General features: G+C 34.9%; 3 protein-coding genes across 4 annotated transcripts in view; 1 reads left to right on the forward strand and 2 right to left on the reverse strand.

Annotated features, from left to right (window-relative positions):
* The window catches only part of LOC122253280 (eEF1A lysine and N-terminal methyltransferase), an 8,082-nt gene extending 5,889 nt beyond the window's left edge, over positions 1–2,193 (forward strand). The window contains exons 10-13 of the mRNA XM_043016215.2: positions 187–359; positions 559–694; positions 1,298–1,426; positions 1,872–2,193. Of these exons, the coding sequence (XP_042872149.2) occupies positions 187–359; positions 559–694; positions 1,298–1,426; positions 1,872–2,146 (713 nt within the window). The 3' untranslated portion in view covers positions 2,147–2,193. The remainder of the gene's footprint in view (positions 1–186; positions 360–558; positions 695–1,297; positions 1,427–1,871) is intronic.
* Positions 2,194–4,198: 2,005 nt separating this feature from the next.
* Positions 4,199–9,655, reverse strand: SmF (small ribonucleoprotein particle protein SmF). The gene is made up of 3 exons (XM_043016216.2): positions 9,541–9,655; positions 5,523–5,660; positions 4,199–4,799 (listed from the first exon to the last, which is right to left on the reverse strand). Exons 1-3 carry the CDS (start codon positions 9,541–9,543, stop codon positions 4,665–4,667), a joined length of 276 nt encoding a protein of 91 aa, XP_042872150.1. The 5' UTR covers positions 9,544–9,655; the 3' UTR covers positions 4,199–4,664.
* Positions 9,656–10,604: 949 nt separating this feature from the next.
* LOC122253286 (uncharacterized) lies at positions 10,605–14,233 on the reverse strand. 2 transcript variants are annotated; one of them, XM_043016226.2, is made up of 6 exons: positions 14,112–14,233; positions 12,645–12,885; positions 12,155–12,267; positions 11,649–11,782; positions 11,399–11,546; positions 10,605–11,102 (listed from the first exon to the last, which is right to left on the reverse strand). In XM_043016226.2, the coding sequence occupies exons 1-6, from the start codon at positions 14,127–14,129 to the stop codon at positions 10,905–10,907; spliced, it is 852 nt and encodes a 283-aa protein (XP_042872160.1). In that variant the 5' UTR covers positions 14,130–14,233; the 3' UTR covers positions 10,605–10,904. The 2 variants fall into 2 exon arrangements, with proteins under 2 accessions (XP_042872160.1, XP_042872161.1); XM_043016227.2 differs by lacking the exon at positions 14,112–14,233 and adding an exon at positions 13,670–13,701.
* Positions 14,234–16,007: the final 1,774 nt, after the last annotated feature.

The following is a 16,007-nucleotide window of genomic DNA, read 5'->3' on the forward strand; positions in this document are numbered from 1 at the left end:
TGTTGTTATTATGTTTTAGTTTTGTATTGTCACTATTGTAATTATTTAAGGTAGCATTGTTATGATTTTTTACATTTCTGTAATATTTATACTGCATCACATATAGATAGTTGTGAAAATGAACAAGAACAAAAAAATGAATACAGTAACAAACAGTATGTAATTTTATTATTATAATTTCTGCAGTTAAGGACAAAAAGAAGAAGAAGGAGAAGTTGACAATTGACTATTCCTACCTGTCATGCGACCATCATCTGGCCATGGTTGGAGGTCTGGGCCTAATTCCTTCCGGAGATGTCCTGTTGGTTGGTCTAGGTGGAGGTCCCTTGGCTACATATATCCACAAGTATATTCCTAAGGTAGGGATTGTATCAGTATTCTGGGATTAAGCTTTTTCATTTTTCTTCTGGATAGTGTGAATAGTAGCTGCTTTTATTCATTTTTCAGGATAAGAGTTTTAATGGGAGCTGTTTTCTTTTCCTTTTTTTAATAATTTACCTATGTGATACCGTAAATAGAAATTATTATCGCATCTATACATATCTTTATTTATGGCAGGTAACACTTACAGCAGTAGAACTTGACCCGTCCATGGTGGAAGTAGCAAAGGAATGGTTTGGATTTTTGCCCGACTCAAGACTCAGTGTGGAAGTTGCTGATGGACTTGATTATATTGCCAAGAAGGCTGAAGAAGGTAAGAAGAGTTAAGAAAAGTCAAATGCCTGTTGCAAAAGATTACCCTCATTACTATTAGTGTTTTTTGTGAAAAAATTAATATGGACTAACTCACTATTGATAGTTAGCTTGTTAGGCCATTCTGGGGCAAGAAAGAATTAGGTAAAATTTCTGTAAAAACTTTTTTATTGTGCCTATTATTATTTTGCAGTTGTTGAGATCAAAGAGATTTTCCCTTTAAAAAAAGTAAATATAAGAGTTTAAGTCACCACCTGGAATGGATATTTTTTAATGAAATGTAGCATATGACTAATTACATCCCACAATTTTTTGTTCCTGTTTTTGCAACCAAAAGTTAGATAAGCTCCTTAGAATAAGAAAAAAAAAGAAAGAATGAAAGAAAGAAAGAAAAAGATATATGTGGATATGGATAAAGCTCTTGGCCATGTTCATAATGAAATTGCACACATGACTTTTTTTTTTTTGCAAATATTGAAAAAAGAAATCTCTCCTTACACCAACAAACACACATACCCACTCCTCTACCCCCCACACACATACCCCAGAATTTGTACATGCAGTTTATATATTGAAATTTACTCTCTTTTTTTTCCTTCTGAAGGTACAAAGTTCAGCATAGTTCTCTTTGATGTGGACTCCAAGGATTCCAGTGTCGGCATGAGTTGTCCCCCGAAAGCTTTTGTTGAAAGAGCTTTCTTAGAGAAAGTGGCAAGTTGTCTTACAGATGGAGGTGGGTGGTGCTTCGTATTGTGCTTAAGTTGTGCTTCATTTGTGTTGCCCTTGTACAGTGGGAACATTATGATTGTTCTCTGGGAAACATGATAAAGAATAAGAATTTAAAGTTTTAGATCATAGTAGTATTAATAAGGATAAAATGATAGGAAGAATGACTTTGATATTGCCCGATAAATGAGGAATATAAAAAATTCAAGATTCCATAAAGCTGAAAAGGAATTATCTTGTATCATATTTCACTATTTTACTATCACTATTTAGGAAAACAGGAAAAAACAGAACAGTAGTATTTTCAAATTAAATTTAAAGATACTAATTCACAAGGAATTTACATTAAAACATTTCTTTTTAATGCACTTAACATGAAGTTAAAAAGAGAAAAGGAGAATAGTAATAACAAATTTCCCTGATAATAACTAACACTTCAAAAATTCTTTCAGGGTTGCTGATTCTCAACCTGGTTTGCCGCGATGAAAAATTAAAAGCAGCCGTAATTAGTGACATAAAGGCCGTGTTTCCAGCAGTGCTTTGTCAACAGATCCCAGAAGAAGTAAACTGCATCCTCTTCTGCTCTTTGTCACCACAGCAGGCTAACTTGAAGTCAAATTTTGAAAAGGGACTTCAAGACATTAACAAATTGCTTAAACAACATCAGAAAACTAAAGATGATGTTATTGATACATCTGAAGTTTGCCAGAACTTGAGTATTTTGTAGCATCTTAATTTTGATTTATATATGAAAATATTAAATTCTAATTATAAGTTGTTTTTTCCTCATTCCTGTGAGATATCCTACTTTGGTTATGTATTTGTTAGCACATCACAGGTATCTTTAAATATCAGACATATAAGTTTATAGATATCAATATACACTGCAATGTACATTGAGACAACATACTCCTAGTGCTGAATTTGTGGGTGATGACAATCTATTGCTTAGATTCCAGTTGTAAAACCTACATCATCCTTTATATCAAAGAATAGGTAGAAGTGAGAACAAGCTATAAATAAGAACAGCTATAATATCTTAAAATATAATGAAAAGCTTAATTTAAAAAGGGACTATGGAATATACAATAGACATTGTGTTCACTCATACAAAAGATAGTATATTTCCTTTAGTTTGCATATCAGTGATAAAATTATGTAATCTAATTTTTAGGGACTTGTTCACTTTTGGGAACCATCTAGCTTTAGATTGAGCAGCACTTTTAATTCTGACCATATGAAAAAATATATATATACATATATATTTTAAAACTTCTGCCTTGAAAATATACCCTAAACCTATCATCAGCCATGGCTCTCCTCATGTTATGTTTTTATTTACCTGATATTGTGAATTTACCCATGTCTTTCAGAAATTGGTTATTAAATTAAACTTCATTGATATACTGAGGTTATGAAGTTTCTATCATATTATGTAGACTGAAGGTTTTTTCTGTGATTGTGAAAGTATTTCTGTGTTTTCTTTCTTCTATGAATTCTAAGGAAATGGTATTTGCCTTTTCCTAAGACTGTTAAAATTTGATGATTTTACATCCTTTATAACTTTCAGCTTTGAAGAATCTCCCTTAACCCATCCATGACGGGGGCATTCTAGCCTTGAATGTCACAATGCCGGGGCGTTTGAATTATTAGGCCTAAATCAATTGAATGGCTGGCACAATACTGTGCTGCCCGGCCACTGGGCTTTAGAATGAGCGGTACAGTACTGTACCACCCGTCCAGAGAGGGTTAATTTAGCTTAAGATCACTCACATTTTTCTTTTTGTATGTCTTCAACACCCAACTCCCTTAAGAAAATGGTTATTGTATTAAAATTGATTGATATATTGTAAACTATTCTTATATACAGCAACATTATTAAGTTTATGTAAGTTGAGACCATTCTTTTGAGGGTATTTTCAGTCTAAAAAAATAACTTCTCAATTTTGTTTTTATTTGGACAACTCAGGGCATTTTTTTAAAGAAATTCAATCATCTTGGTCTCATTTTCTTCAGTATTAACTTTTCTAGTGTGTGTTTACTCCATTCCTTGCAGTTTTACTCATTTTTCCCTCTATGGGAGTTCTTTTGCAATAAAAATTATGCTCTCTTCAGCAGTTGCCTAACAGATAGGATTGGAAACTAGACAAAGTCATTGGCCAATTTTTTTTTTACATTCTGCATAAGTATGTGCAGTAACCCTGTTATGAAGCATAGACATAAATGACACACATGAATGACAGTCTTGTAAGTTTTTTTTTTTTTTTTACTCATGCTTCACCCTGGCAGTTTTTTTTCTTGTTTCTTACTTCTCATATATATCTTCTTTCCAAATAACATAGTTATTCAAGATGTATAACTCTTAACTATTATTTTAATGTCATAAATGATTTGTATTGGTAATACCAGTGACATTATTATTGGTAGTAAGACTACTATATTCATACTACTTTAAATTTACCAAATAGTTTTACCTCCCTTCTATAGATGAACTACTAATAGGTACATAAATAATGTTCATGTCACTTTGCCTATATTCACAATAAATGTTTATAATCAGACCTGTTCTGCTGTATAATTCTCAAAATAGGGAAAATAAAAACTTTAATATCTGGATTACATATCCAGTGTTTCTGCTCCATTTACTTAACAATTGTACCTTTTAAACTTCCAAAACTTGTAAATGTGACAAAATGCAAAAGTAATCTCCCTGTATATTTATGAGTCCTGTCATGCAAGTCCTATGCATCTCTTGTATAGGGCAATTAAAAGTCATAACTACAAAACGTTATTTATTCTTATAAAGATACACATTGGAATAAACATGGACATGAGGGTCCAGGTGAGAAAAATGGTCTTCAAAATGAACCACTAATTCAGGTTTCGAAGTTACAGACTGTTATAACATAATCCTTTTTTGCAACTTCTGCAAACATAAAATTGAAATGTTTTCACCATTCCTGAAAAGGATGATGTGATTCACCAGAATAATGCCACTCATATCCAATGCACAAACCAAATTTCTGTTATACTTGTCTTGGGCATTTTATTAGTTTCTTACTGATTTTCCAATTAATTAGCTAGACAATTATTTTTTTTTTTGGCTTCCTACTTTTTATATATAAAAATCTCTAGCCTCAAGACACGTAATTAAAATGAGAATGAAAATTCTGGCACACATTTCTCAACAAACCGCTCCTATCCTGACGAACTTAAATACGAAAATAAGGATTTGTCTCTTAAAACTACTCCTTCATTTGGCCTTCTTCTTCGTCATCGTCCTCCGCACCACGGATATATAGGACATTATTGCAGCGGATGAGTACCTCCCCTAGGCTACCGGTTGACTGGCCTTCAATGTATTCTTCTGTGTTGGCAAGCTGTAAAACCAGGAGAGATACTCATTTAAATAATGAAGTTGAATTATTATTATCATTATTATTATTATTATTATTAAAAAAAAAAAAAAAAAGCACACACTAACTGGCATATGCTAGTTAAATATGTGTGGGGTCACACATACATATATACATACATTATTTACGTATATATATTATATATATTATATATATATATATATATATAATATATATATATATAATATATATATATATATATATATATATATATATAAATATATATATATCTTCCTCTTCACAAAAAAAAAAAATTCATATATATATCCCAGAAAATGTTAATGATATATATAGGTAACACATTATAAGAACAATATATTCCTAATTCAATCAACCCTGAATGACCAAGATTTGAGGAAGAGGGTGTGGGGAGAGAAAGGGAGAAGGAGGGGAGGGGAGAGGGAGGAGGGAGAGGGGAGGGGAGGGGAGGGGAGGGGAGGGAGGGGAGGGAGAGGGAGAGAGAGAGAGAGAGAGAGAGAGAGAGAGAGGAGAGAGAGAAGAGAGAGAGAAGAGAGAGAGAGAGAGAGGAGAGAGAGAGAGAGAGAGAGAGAGAGAGAGAGAGAGAGAGAGAGAGAGGGGGGGGGGGGGGGAGGGAGGGGGATGGGGATGGGGATGGGGATGGGGATGGGGAGAGGGAGAAGGAGAGAGAGAGAGGACAGGGGGGAGCATGGGGAGATTGACTCTTACCTGGAGGTTCATATAGCCATCGACCGACACAAGAATGCCCTTATACTCATGGCCCCACTTCAGCTTCACTATGACAGCCTGTCCTGTTAGCTGATTGAGGAAGGGCTTGGGGTTGATCGGAGTAGGAACAGCAATGGACTGTGAGAGAGAGGGAGAAAAAAAAAAAATAATAATAAATGAACACCTTACATATATCTCATTTTTTAAAGAAGAAGAAAAAAAAAAAACTATGTTAATCTTACTTGCTATCTAGCTGAGGGTGAAAAGAGTATCAGATATTTGTTTAGTGTGTGTGTTGCTTTGCTTTACTTCAAAATAACCATCATATTGTTCCCATAACCCCATTCCCCTTGTAAGCCTTACTCTCCCTCAACCTATCATACAGTTGTATTCCCCGACTTTTTTGTGAATGGATACAGGCTATGGGAAACAATCTGCAGAAAGTGAAGATAAGCCCTTCAGCACTTCAGTAAAAGAACAACAAACCTCCATCATGTATATACTGGCAAGATAGAAGTTGCAGACAATCCTGGTGCTTGGTCATCAAATGAAGAACCAGTCCAAGCTCTAACTTACTGAATAAATGTGGTGGAGGGGAGACCTTTTGCCCTAAATGTGCACACAATGCCTAACTTTTGCTCTGAATCTTGGCTGTTCCCCCAAACCTTTCTAATTTCCACTTGTTCTTTTTAGCTTGAATTCTATTTTCTAGGTTTTTTATGTTACACAAAAATACAACAATTCTACTAAAGAATACAACCCAAACAATTATTCTATCCTAACAAATACTATATAATAACCATCATAACATCCAGGACAACTGCCCCAAATATACTATGTCAACTACAATTGGTTCTCTTCAGCTTTAATTTTTTTCAAGCATGCCATACTAAAGTACAACAGTTTAGCTGCAAAATGTGACCCAAAGAGTTGTAATAACTGCTGTAACAATTAGGATAATTGCATGCCAATATGAACTTGCAAGTCAAGAAAAGTGGCCTGTGCTGTTGTCCATCCAACAAGTTTTCTTTACCACTGGCTTTCTGCCAATGCCAACTGCATACAGTAATTGTACATGTAGAAGTTGATATTCTTTTATTACATATATACACACATAAATGTATGTGTGCGTGCATAGTAGGAATAATATCTTACTTTCATGTACATTTACACCTCGGAAACATCTTTTGCACAAGATGTAAACCACTAATAAGTTACACCTTGAAGCCTCATTATTTCAGGTCCCTCCTAGTGAAAGATAACAGGACAGATGACAGATCACATCTTTGGTTATGCCACTTTGGTCCATATTCGTTTGTGATTATTTTAATTGTTACAGTGGTTATATTCCTTTGAGTCAAATTTTTAGCTAAATTTCTGTTTACGATAATTGGCTTGAAAAAGCTAAGTAAACAAAATAAAAGCTGAAAAGAACCAGTCGAGGTTAGCACAGTATATCCTGGCCATAACACTATTCATATATAATGGATATGGTCCACAATTCCCTCTACACTCTACAATCTGGGCTCTGATAATGAAATAAATCAGGGAAATTGCAGGGAAAATTATAAATAGTAATGAGTAAATTACGTTGACATAAGTCCAGGGCACAATGGAAAACATACAGCAGGATGATGCAACAGGCCGATTATAGTGATACACTAACAGGTGACATCACAATAACAAAAACACATGGTACATGTTTCTAAAATACCACCAGAACTCAAGGACTTATAACACTTTATGCTTTCCATAGCAATGTTATATCCATTCCCTGCAAGTGATAATTATAGTATAGTCTAAGCAAAACTCATTATTCTTCATATCTTACCTAGCAAATTTCCCTGATAAATTTCATGCCCAATCAACCCTTTGATGATAAGTGTTATGTCTGAGTGACACTGCAACAAGTTCATAATGCCAGGCGTCAATGTGTATGTGACGCGTCATCGTCATCTGCTCACAGCTTATCCCATTCACGCCGGGGCCGTTCTGGCTTTGCACGGTCGCAATACCGGGGTTCTCGGACGCACAAGCCGCGAGCCTGGGCTGCCCGCTTGCTCAACCCGAGCGCTGGGCTTGCCCTCATATCTCGTCCCGGGCGTCGGACGCAAAAACCACAAAACGTGTCATCACGTCAACCGGCTCCAATGGGTTAAGTGCGCACACAGTCATGAGATATTATGGCTGTAATGGCACTTGCTTTAGAGCTACAGGGTTCCGAAGTCAGATTATACCTTAGTCTTGTGATTGATTTATCAAAAAAATATAATTTAGGGGAGTCTGCACTGCCCAGAAGGTGGAGAAAACATCTTCCCTATCTCTCTCATTTTTAGCTGATGCCACCAGCATAGCAGACCACCTGGTTTGACTGCCAGTTCAGTCCTTAACCCATTGCAGACGGGGATAGATATGCTTGCCCAGCCTCCGGGATAAGTTTTATTTTAAAGAGAGACTGCTTGAAGCATTATAATTTGAACATTCCCACTCTCTTTCAGTCATTCATTGAAAAACTAGAGCGTCTTTTGTGTTTTGTTTTTTTGTGTGTTTTATTGAGTTTAGAGACTTATATATGCCATATGACAGGCTTTACCAGTGCTGCAGTAGACTAAAATTATAGTATATTATCCATATTAGCTCATTATTTTCCTTATACTCAGTGTGATAGAAGTATTGCTGTTTTATGGGAGGACAAAAGGCAACTATATTTTTTTCGTATTTTTGTGCTGTCATGAACGAATACGAAACATATAATCACCTACAATAAAGATAAATAGAAGAGGTAAGGAAGAGGAATGAAACCTGTGCTTGTGACTGTGAGTGCCACAGTGAAAGGCATCCATATTGGGACAGGAGCACATTTTAGACACTGGGTATGGATTGAGTCATCTTCCTCTTCCCGTTCTGACTGCACATCCTTCATCGGCGGTACTTTTGAGCAAGAGTTCGTCAAATTAGTGTGTGTCATCACTCTATAAAGATAGTGCTTGCTAGAGACCGTGGATGGGTGCCATTCAAGGCTCTCTCTCTTGCTGGTGCTAGGAAAAAGTGGTGCCATCTAGGTTTTGGACGTTAAGCTAGCACGGTATTACGGTAATTATAGTAATTATGACTGCAGTAGCCATCATCACTCATTCCTTTTTCATAGTAAAATAAAATAGCACAGTGATCCAAAATCCCCGAACGTCATGTACGTCAGGACGCCCGTCGTCAGACCAAAGCTCCTACGTCATGTATGTCATGACACCCGTCCGCTGTGGGTTAAAAGCACCTTCACCATTGGGTTAAGACCCAGACCATAGGGATATACGGGAGAAACACTAAAAAAGATCCACTACACATGATTCGTAGAAAGTGAAAGGAATCAATCAGTACCATTGTCATACTGCATTTCTGTAAAAGTACCGGCCCAGACCTGTAAACACATCTCGGGCAAAAAATCAGACTATCAAGTGGTCATTCACTACCCGAGCACCAAAGGCATGGAAGTCTTACATAGACACAGTTATACGATAAATAAATACCTCACATCCAATACCAAAATCACAAGTTGACTACCTAATCCCAACTTAATCTACTCCCATTATTAATTAACTTTCAATGCTAATCAACACTACAGCTCTCCTAAACTATATTCTAACCAACCCCCAACTATCAGGCCAATATCACTTCTATAATTCCCATTTGTATAAAAGTTATGTTATCAATAGATAGATTTCCAGGCACGGTTCATACACGCATTACCAATTTTGTTAGTAAAGGTGATTTGTCTATTTTAAGTAGTAATTTACCTCTCTTACACTAACTTTCGTACCATTTACTATACATTTAATATCCTTCGTCTAGTTTTAATCTTAAAATAATGAAAATAAAGGGAAAAAAATATACCGAAACTTTCGACTATCTAAATATTCGTCTCTTATTAGTAAATTACTAAAATCACAGCTTGTTTCTTATGTCTGCTTCTAAATCACTTACTACTTCCCCTAAAATGATTGTTGTACAAGTCATATCATACCATTTTTAAATATTTTTGAAGTGATTGTTGAGGATAATCTTATAAACGTGACGCCAGCCGGGAGCTTACTTCCAGGTCGCGTTGTAGAGTTTATTGGAAAATATTAATGATTAGAATAAATATATTAACTCATTTTAAGCAGATATTTTGCTTCTAGGATACGTTTATAAATTAATTGTTAACAATTTCTCTATCAATAAACTTCAACTGATTATAAACTATTATAAATTTCTTATTTTGCGTAACCCTTATTTAAACAACTGATGCTCAAAACGTTTCTTTCCATAATAATTAGACGGAAAATAATTACCTAAAACAAAAGATAAAAAGTTCAAATTTGATAACGATTGTCATGCTGATAATCAATCAGTATGATAACTATAATAATAGAATTTTCAGTCATGATATTGACAATAAAGAAAGTGATATTTACTGTTATTATCTTGATTGCTATTATTATCACTATCATTATGATTATCTTCATTATTATTGCTATTGTTATTATAATTACTTTTATCATAATCGTTATTATTACTACTGTCATTATTATTACCATTATCATTAACATTATCCTCCTCATCAAATTATTGTTACCAATTACCATTATCATTATTATTAACATTATTGTTATCATTAACATCATCATTGTTAGTATCAATATCATTATCATCATTTTCATCACTGTTATTACTATTACTATCATCATCATTATTATTACTGTTACTATCATTACTGTTATTACCATTCATTATCATTATCATCATATTGATGTTATCATTACTATCATTATCATCATTTTATAATAATAATATAGTTTCTTGTCAACAGCTTTTCTTCTTAAAACTGTCATGTGATATAAACAGTTATCAAAATGAACTACTTGGATTATTTTATGGCCTTTACAATTGAATGTTCTTTAATCTGCATATGGCCTCTCTTCACCAATTATCTCTTGAATTTTATTCTCTCTATCTCTATTTTCTTCTTCTATAACCAGTCATTTACAGTTGGAAGCCTAACAAAGCTTTTCAACAGAAGTATGCTAATAAATAATACAATTTGAATAACTTCTCAAACATTTATTTACAAAATCATTTACACTGATATCTTTTGTTAACTAACAACAGATATATAGCTCAACAATTAATGAAAACAATTTTCTTTAAAATATCCATCAGTTTGTATTGTTTAATAAAATCCATTGAATGTGCCTTTGTATTTTCAATGTGAATTTATCCTTATATCTCATCAGAATATACCTATGGAAAACATGAAATTTATCCCACATATATCAAACTGTACAAACTGTTGAAGGGTTAATTAAACTAAAAACTCTGTCACATAAGAAATAATATCATCCACACCTATAAATTAACATGTACTTTCATAACATCATCAATATCTTCCATTTTCTGAATAATGACCCCTAACGCCTCTTGGTCATTTTCACTTATGGCGACTGGAGACACGGGAATGAAATCTACGCTTGCATAGGTGATGTCATACTTGAGATTCTCCAGCCCTTGTTTGACAGCCAAAAAGTCATCTGGTGTACTTGTAAACTGAAAAGAAATAATCATAATCATAGTAAAAGTAAACAATTTGGTTGATATCCATGGTACGTTTCAGGATGAATATCTCACATTTTGCAACTTTCTCTCTTTACAGATAGTAAAGAGCTATGGGACTTTTCCCCTTCTATTTGATAATTTCATTGGCAGACATTTATCATAAATGGCATATTCAGTTATTCCCAAAATACATTTTTTATTTAAAATAGGAGAAAATAGTCATTATAGTTTCAGGGGTATTTACTATTAACTGGGAAATCCCAAAGTTTAACTAAAATCAATCTTACCACAAGACCATCTTCATTTTCTTCAACATCCTCAGCTCCTATTTCTATTGCATTGTCCATTGCAGCCTCCAAAGATAAGCCATTACCCTCTGCTATGATAATGCCCTTTTCCTCAAACATGTTTAGGGCTCCTCTTGTCTCTTGTACACTAGAAAAGAGTCACTTATTAGACTTTTATAGACTAATAGGCTACAAAATACATGAAAATTATCCATTCATGAGAATCAAGACACAAAACGGCACGACTCACTTGTGCTTTTTCAGAACTGTTTGTAGCATCTGCCTGGTGCGAGAAATATTTGAAGTGAGCAGTTCTGTCAAGATGAATACACCACCTGGTCCTCTATATTCCATAATTGCTGGCTTCGCATCATCTTGGGTTTTCTGAAATAACAGCATCAACAATTATTCTATGTTGGTATATGTAAGTTTTTAAGATTTGCATCCTTTTTCTGTTGAAAGGCTTCTTTTCTTATAAAATTATTGCTAATAGGGATGAATATAATTCACAGACTGTATTGCATTATCAAATGATTTTTATATACTGTAAACATTATTACCATAATCACTGCCATTTTTATTACTACCATTTACTATTATCTTTAATACTAATATCACCATCATTATTTTTACTAAAATTATGATCAATATATCAAAAATATATTTCCATTATTCTATCTCAATAATATGTAAACTTGACAAATTTACTTCATCATTTTCCCTCAAGTTCTGTTGACGTTAACTTAAGAAATGTACCTGAGATGCTTTTAATGCACTTTCAATGCTTGCTACAGGCATACTGCAACTCCGGGCATATTCAATAGCTCTGGCTAACTTCGAGTTCAGCTTTGGGTCTGTACTTCCACCTTCTGTGCTCAATAGGAAGAAAAGAGATTATCAGTATTACAAATTAGGAAAGTCTATGCTCCTCTGCGCTTCCTTTCACAAGGGTCTGGCAAAATGGATAGAATACACTTAGCAGTTCAGAGAACAAGACAATACATATAACATAAATGGCCTATCCAGCTGGAAGCCAAATGAAGTTATATCTTAGTTTTGAATGGAGTCCAAACATTTCTAAAATCTAATAAAAACAACTGAAAATATTCTAATGTTTAATTACGTCTTCATTAAATCATACCGGTAAAATACTGCAGTTATTTTGAAATAATCCAACTTCTCATGTTCTCTTAGTGGGAAGCAAACCTGAAATAGCAAGCAAACAGCTCTAACAAAGGAAACTCGCCTTTAACAGCAAGCTTTATGAGTCTTGAACATTTCATAAATTTCTTCTGTCTCTCGGCATCCTTGGCAGCTTTTGTGTGTTTGATGTTGGCCCATTTCGAGTGTCCTGCCATCCCTCGGCACAGGATGAATCTGCAGTCATGGCTGAGGTTCTCGTTTCTCTTTGGAAGATTTTGCACTCTGCTCCATGCAGTTTTACTTGCAATGCAACTTTGATATGAAGCAATCAGTGGCCGCGCAAGCTGGAAGAGATACGATGACTTTTAGCAATATCCTTTTCCTTTGTTTAACATCTGTTATGTACAGAAGCTATTTGTTCTGAATGAGTCCCACATTTGCAATAAAATATACAACAATAAGACAACAGTCTCTGCACTTCTAGATTCTATCTTGCACATTAACCCTGGCAGCACCACTGAGTTAAAAATGAGGGGAAAAGAAAGAGAATTAGAGGGAGAAGGAGAGGGAGAGAGGGAGATAGTACTATCAATTAACATCATCACTGTAATTGGTCAGAATGGATTATACTACTAAACATAGAGTGTAAAGGAGCATCCATCATATGTAGTCAGTCACTAGTTATGGCCTCACTGCCTTCATTGCTCTGGAAAAAGCAAGCAAACCTCGACCAATTATATTCTGGTTAGAGACCGACTTAACTTCTTTCTTATTTGATAATATATCATCTGGTATGTTTACAAGCCCTGTCTTGCCAGAACATATGTGTTGGAGCTTTCTTAGGTTTTCTCGGAATGTCCTTCCATCACTGATTTCAGAGCAATATTATTATCAACAACATTGCAGTTAGCTTCCAAAGACTAAAACTATCAGGACACTTATCAATATACATTAAATGCAATACATCAATACTAAAATCTTCAGTATAGGTGATATAAAACTGTTATTACTACCCAATTTCATTCACATCAAATCATGATGACTGAAAAAGTTTGGCAAAAGAGCAAAAAACTGTTGATTGCTTGACCTGCGTTAACCCTATTCCCATTGACCCGTGTTGACCCTTACCCTTATTGTATATGACATGATTAGGGTCAACCTTATTCCCACGAATTAAAATCCAATGCCTATCTAAAGCACATACAGAATTCTATAGGTAATAATTATCTCGTGAAAGCTGCAAAGACACTGATGCAGATTTCGTTGATAAATTGCCGGTCAAATTGCTATTTCTGCTCATAAAAATGTCTAATTTTGGATTTATTCTATTTCGAAACCTCATTCTTTCACGGGTATGCGTAATTATAGCTCTGATCATACACTATTACTAACCTATTCCTTTGACAGCCTAAATAGTCTCATATAAAACACCTAGTTTAATCACGATGGTATCAACACTATGTGAAAACAAGAACTAATTCAATAAACTTTCTTTTACTCTACTCTATAAACGGTTATGAAACTAATAACAATCGCAAGATCACATGTATTTCAATATCATTCATCTTACCCTTATTGTATATGACATGACTTTAAAAGGCCGGGGTAGTAATCACTTTCAGTCTGCAATGTTTTGTAAGGTTTTGTGCATCGGCTGCACTACACGATGGATAGGAAGAAGAGAAAGTGAAATAGAGGGGTAACTACATTAAATTTATCGATGTATATTGTGATGTTTGTCAGCTTCGATGCGGGCGGCATCTTTGGATTGAAAGAGGAACGAGTGTGTATGAAAGAAAATGGAAATAAGGGGGTAACTTTTCTATTTTTATCAGTGAGAAACATTAACTAGTATGATATATTTTTGAGGAGTATTAAAGGCATGAGTCCTCTTATCTGCTTCCAGCATTGGATCTTGTTACTATCTACATAATAACATTAATGCATGAAATTTCTTGAAGACCGGCCCAAGATCCCAGAATCTTGTTATCCCGTGGCTAATTCCCATGGCTTTTCTAATTTCATGGAAAATTCTAAGCCCAATGTGGTGAGTTCATCGTATACCCAATTATATTATTTCATGATTCATTATCTGAGATGTGAAACTTAACTTGATTTCCCATTTTCTTTTATTCAGCTGCTTATTGTTTCCATCGACATAACACTCGACCAACTTTAAATTTTCACAGGCTTTCCCTGAATTTTGCTATTCACACAGGCTATGTGACACGAAGAGCCAGCGGTAAAAGATTTTTAAAAAGTATACGTTTCATATATTGTATTATCATGTGATTAAATAACATATGCACTATAGATTTGTATATGTAGATAGATAGATAAGTAGACGGATGGGTGTGTGTGTGTGTGTGTGTGTGTGTGTGTGTGTGTGTGTGTGTGTGTGTGTGTGTGTGTGTGTGTGTGTGTGTGTGTGTGTGTGTGTGTGTGTGTGTGTGTGTGTGTGTGTGTGTGTGTGTGTGTGTGTGTGTGTGTGTGTGTGTGTGCGTGTGCGTGTGCGTGTGCGTGTGTGTGTGTGTGTGTGTGTGCGTGTGCGTGTGTGTGTGTGTGTGTGTGTGTGTGTGTGTGTGTGTGTGTGTGTGTGTGTGTGTGTGTGTGTGTGTGTACAGTGCAAAAGAAGAAGTCTGGACATGATGAATTTCAAATGTTATCCTATTGGATGAATACCTCAAAACACTTGTTTTAAAAGCTCAAAGTCATATTCATCAATTTTTCTAATCTTTATGCTAAGGTTATCTTTCACTGGCTGATGTCACCTGTTATCTTAACTGAGGTAAAGACGGTTCATTGATACTAGGTCACCGAGTTTCAAGTACACATATCTTACAAAATAACGAAAATCACTTATGCCACTTTTACTACGCGTTTATAACGACCCTTCCCGTCATGAGACCGGTTCCTACTCACTGTCCCTTTTCCAGGTTTTCCTCTAATGTCCAAGAACTCCCCTCATGGACACAGCCATTTTTATTGGTCCTCTTCTAGGCATGATCTGACTAGGCCTCCTTTGAAAAGAGGGATTCAGCAGGTTGTAACAAAGAATAGTAACATGATTGCAATATATCCTTACAGATATAACAATCAATCCATACTTTAGTGAGGTACGTAAGTAAGGGAGGTAACAGAAGTTGTTAAAGTGAAGTCCTGGTTCACTTCTACTGCTTTCTCTACCGTGAGATTAAATTACATGAGCAGTTTGGCGTTACAAACATTCTCTTGCTTGATAGTAGATTGCACAAGGGTCTGTGGATTGCACATGTCCTCTCTTGCCAAACATTTTTTTTGTAGCCAGAGGACTTTTTACCAAATGGATTACCGCTTCACTTGGAGCCCTATAGATACCCGACTGACTCTTGAAATTATCACTTCAATTCATAAGATTATTTTATGGTTATAAGTGGATCTCTCTGGTGATCTTAAGAAAAAAAAAATCCAGATATATCTAAACGAG

The sequence above is a fragment of the Penaeus japonicus genome, unplaced genomic scaffold (assembly GCF_977035675.1).
Source record: "Penaeus japonicus unplaced genomic scaffold, GWHDUDI00000001_assembly GWHDUDI00000020, whole genome shotgun sequence".
Taxonomy (NCBI): Eukaryota; Metazoa; Arthropoda; class Malacostraca; order Decapoda; family Penaeidae; genus Penaeus; species Penaeus japonicus.

Bases quoted from the DNA above. Each gene is read 5' to 3' on its own strand.
- SmF (XM_043016216.2), bottom strand. The intron at 4,800-5,522 runs GTAAGAGTCAAT...CTGGTTTTACAG, and splicing joins ATGGCTATATGAACCTCCAG to CTTGCCAACACAGAAGAATA.
- LOC122253286 (XM_043016226.2), bottom strand. The intron at 12,268-12,644 runs GCGAGTTTCCTT...TATTGAGCACAG, and splicing joins CATAAAGCTTGCTGTTAAAG to AAGGTGGAAGTACAGACCCA. The intron at 11,103-11,398 runs GTAAGATTGATT...ATTTCTTTTCAG, and splicing joins AAAATGAAGATGGTCTTGTG to TTTACAAGTACACCAGATGA.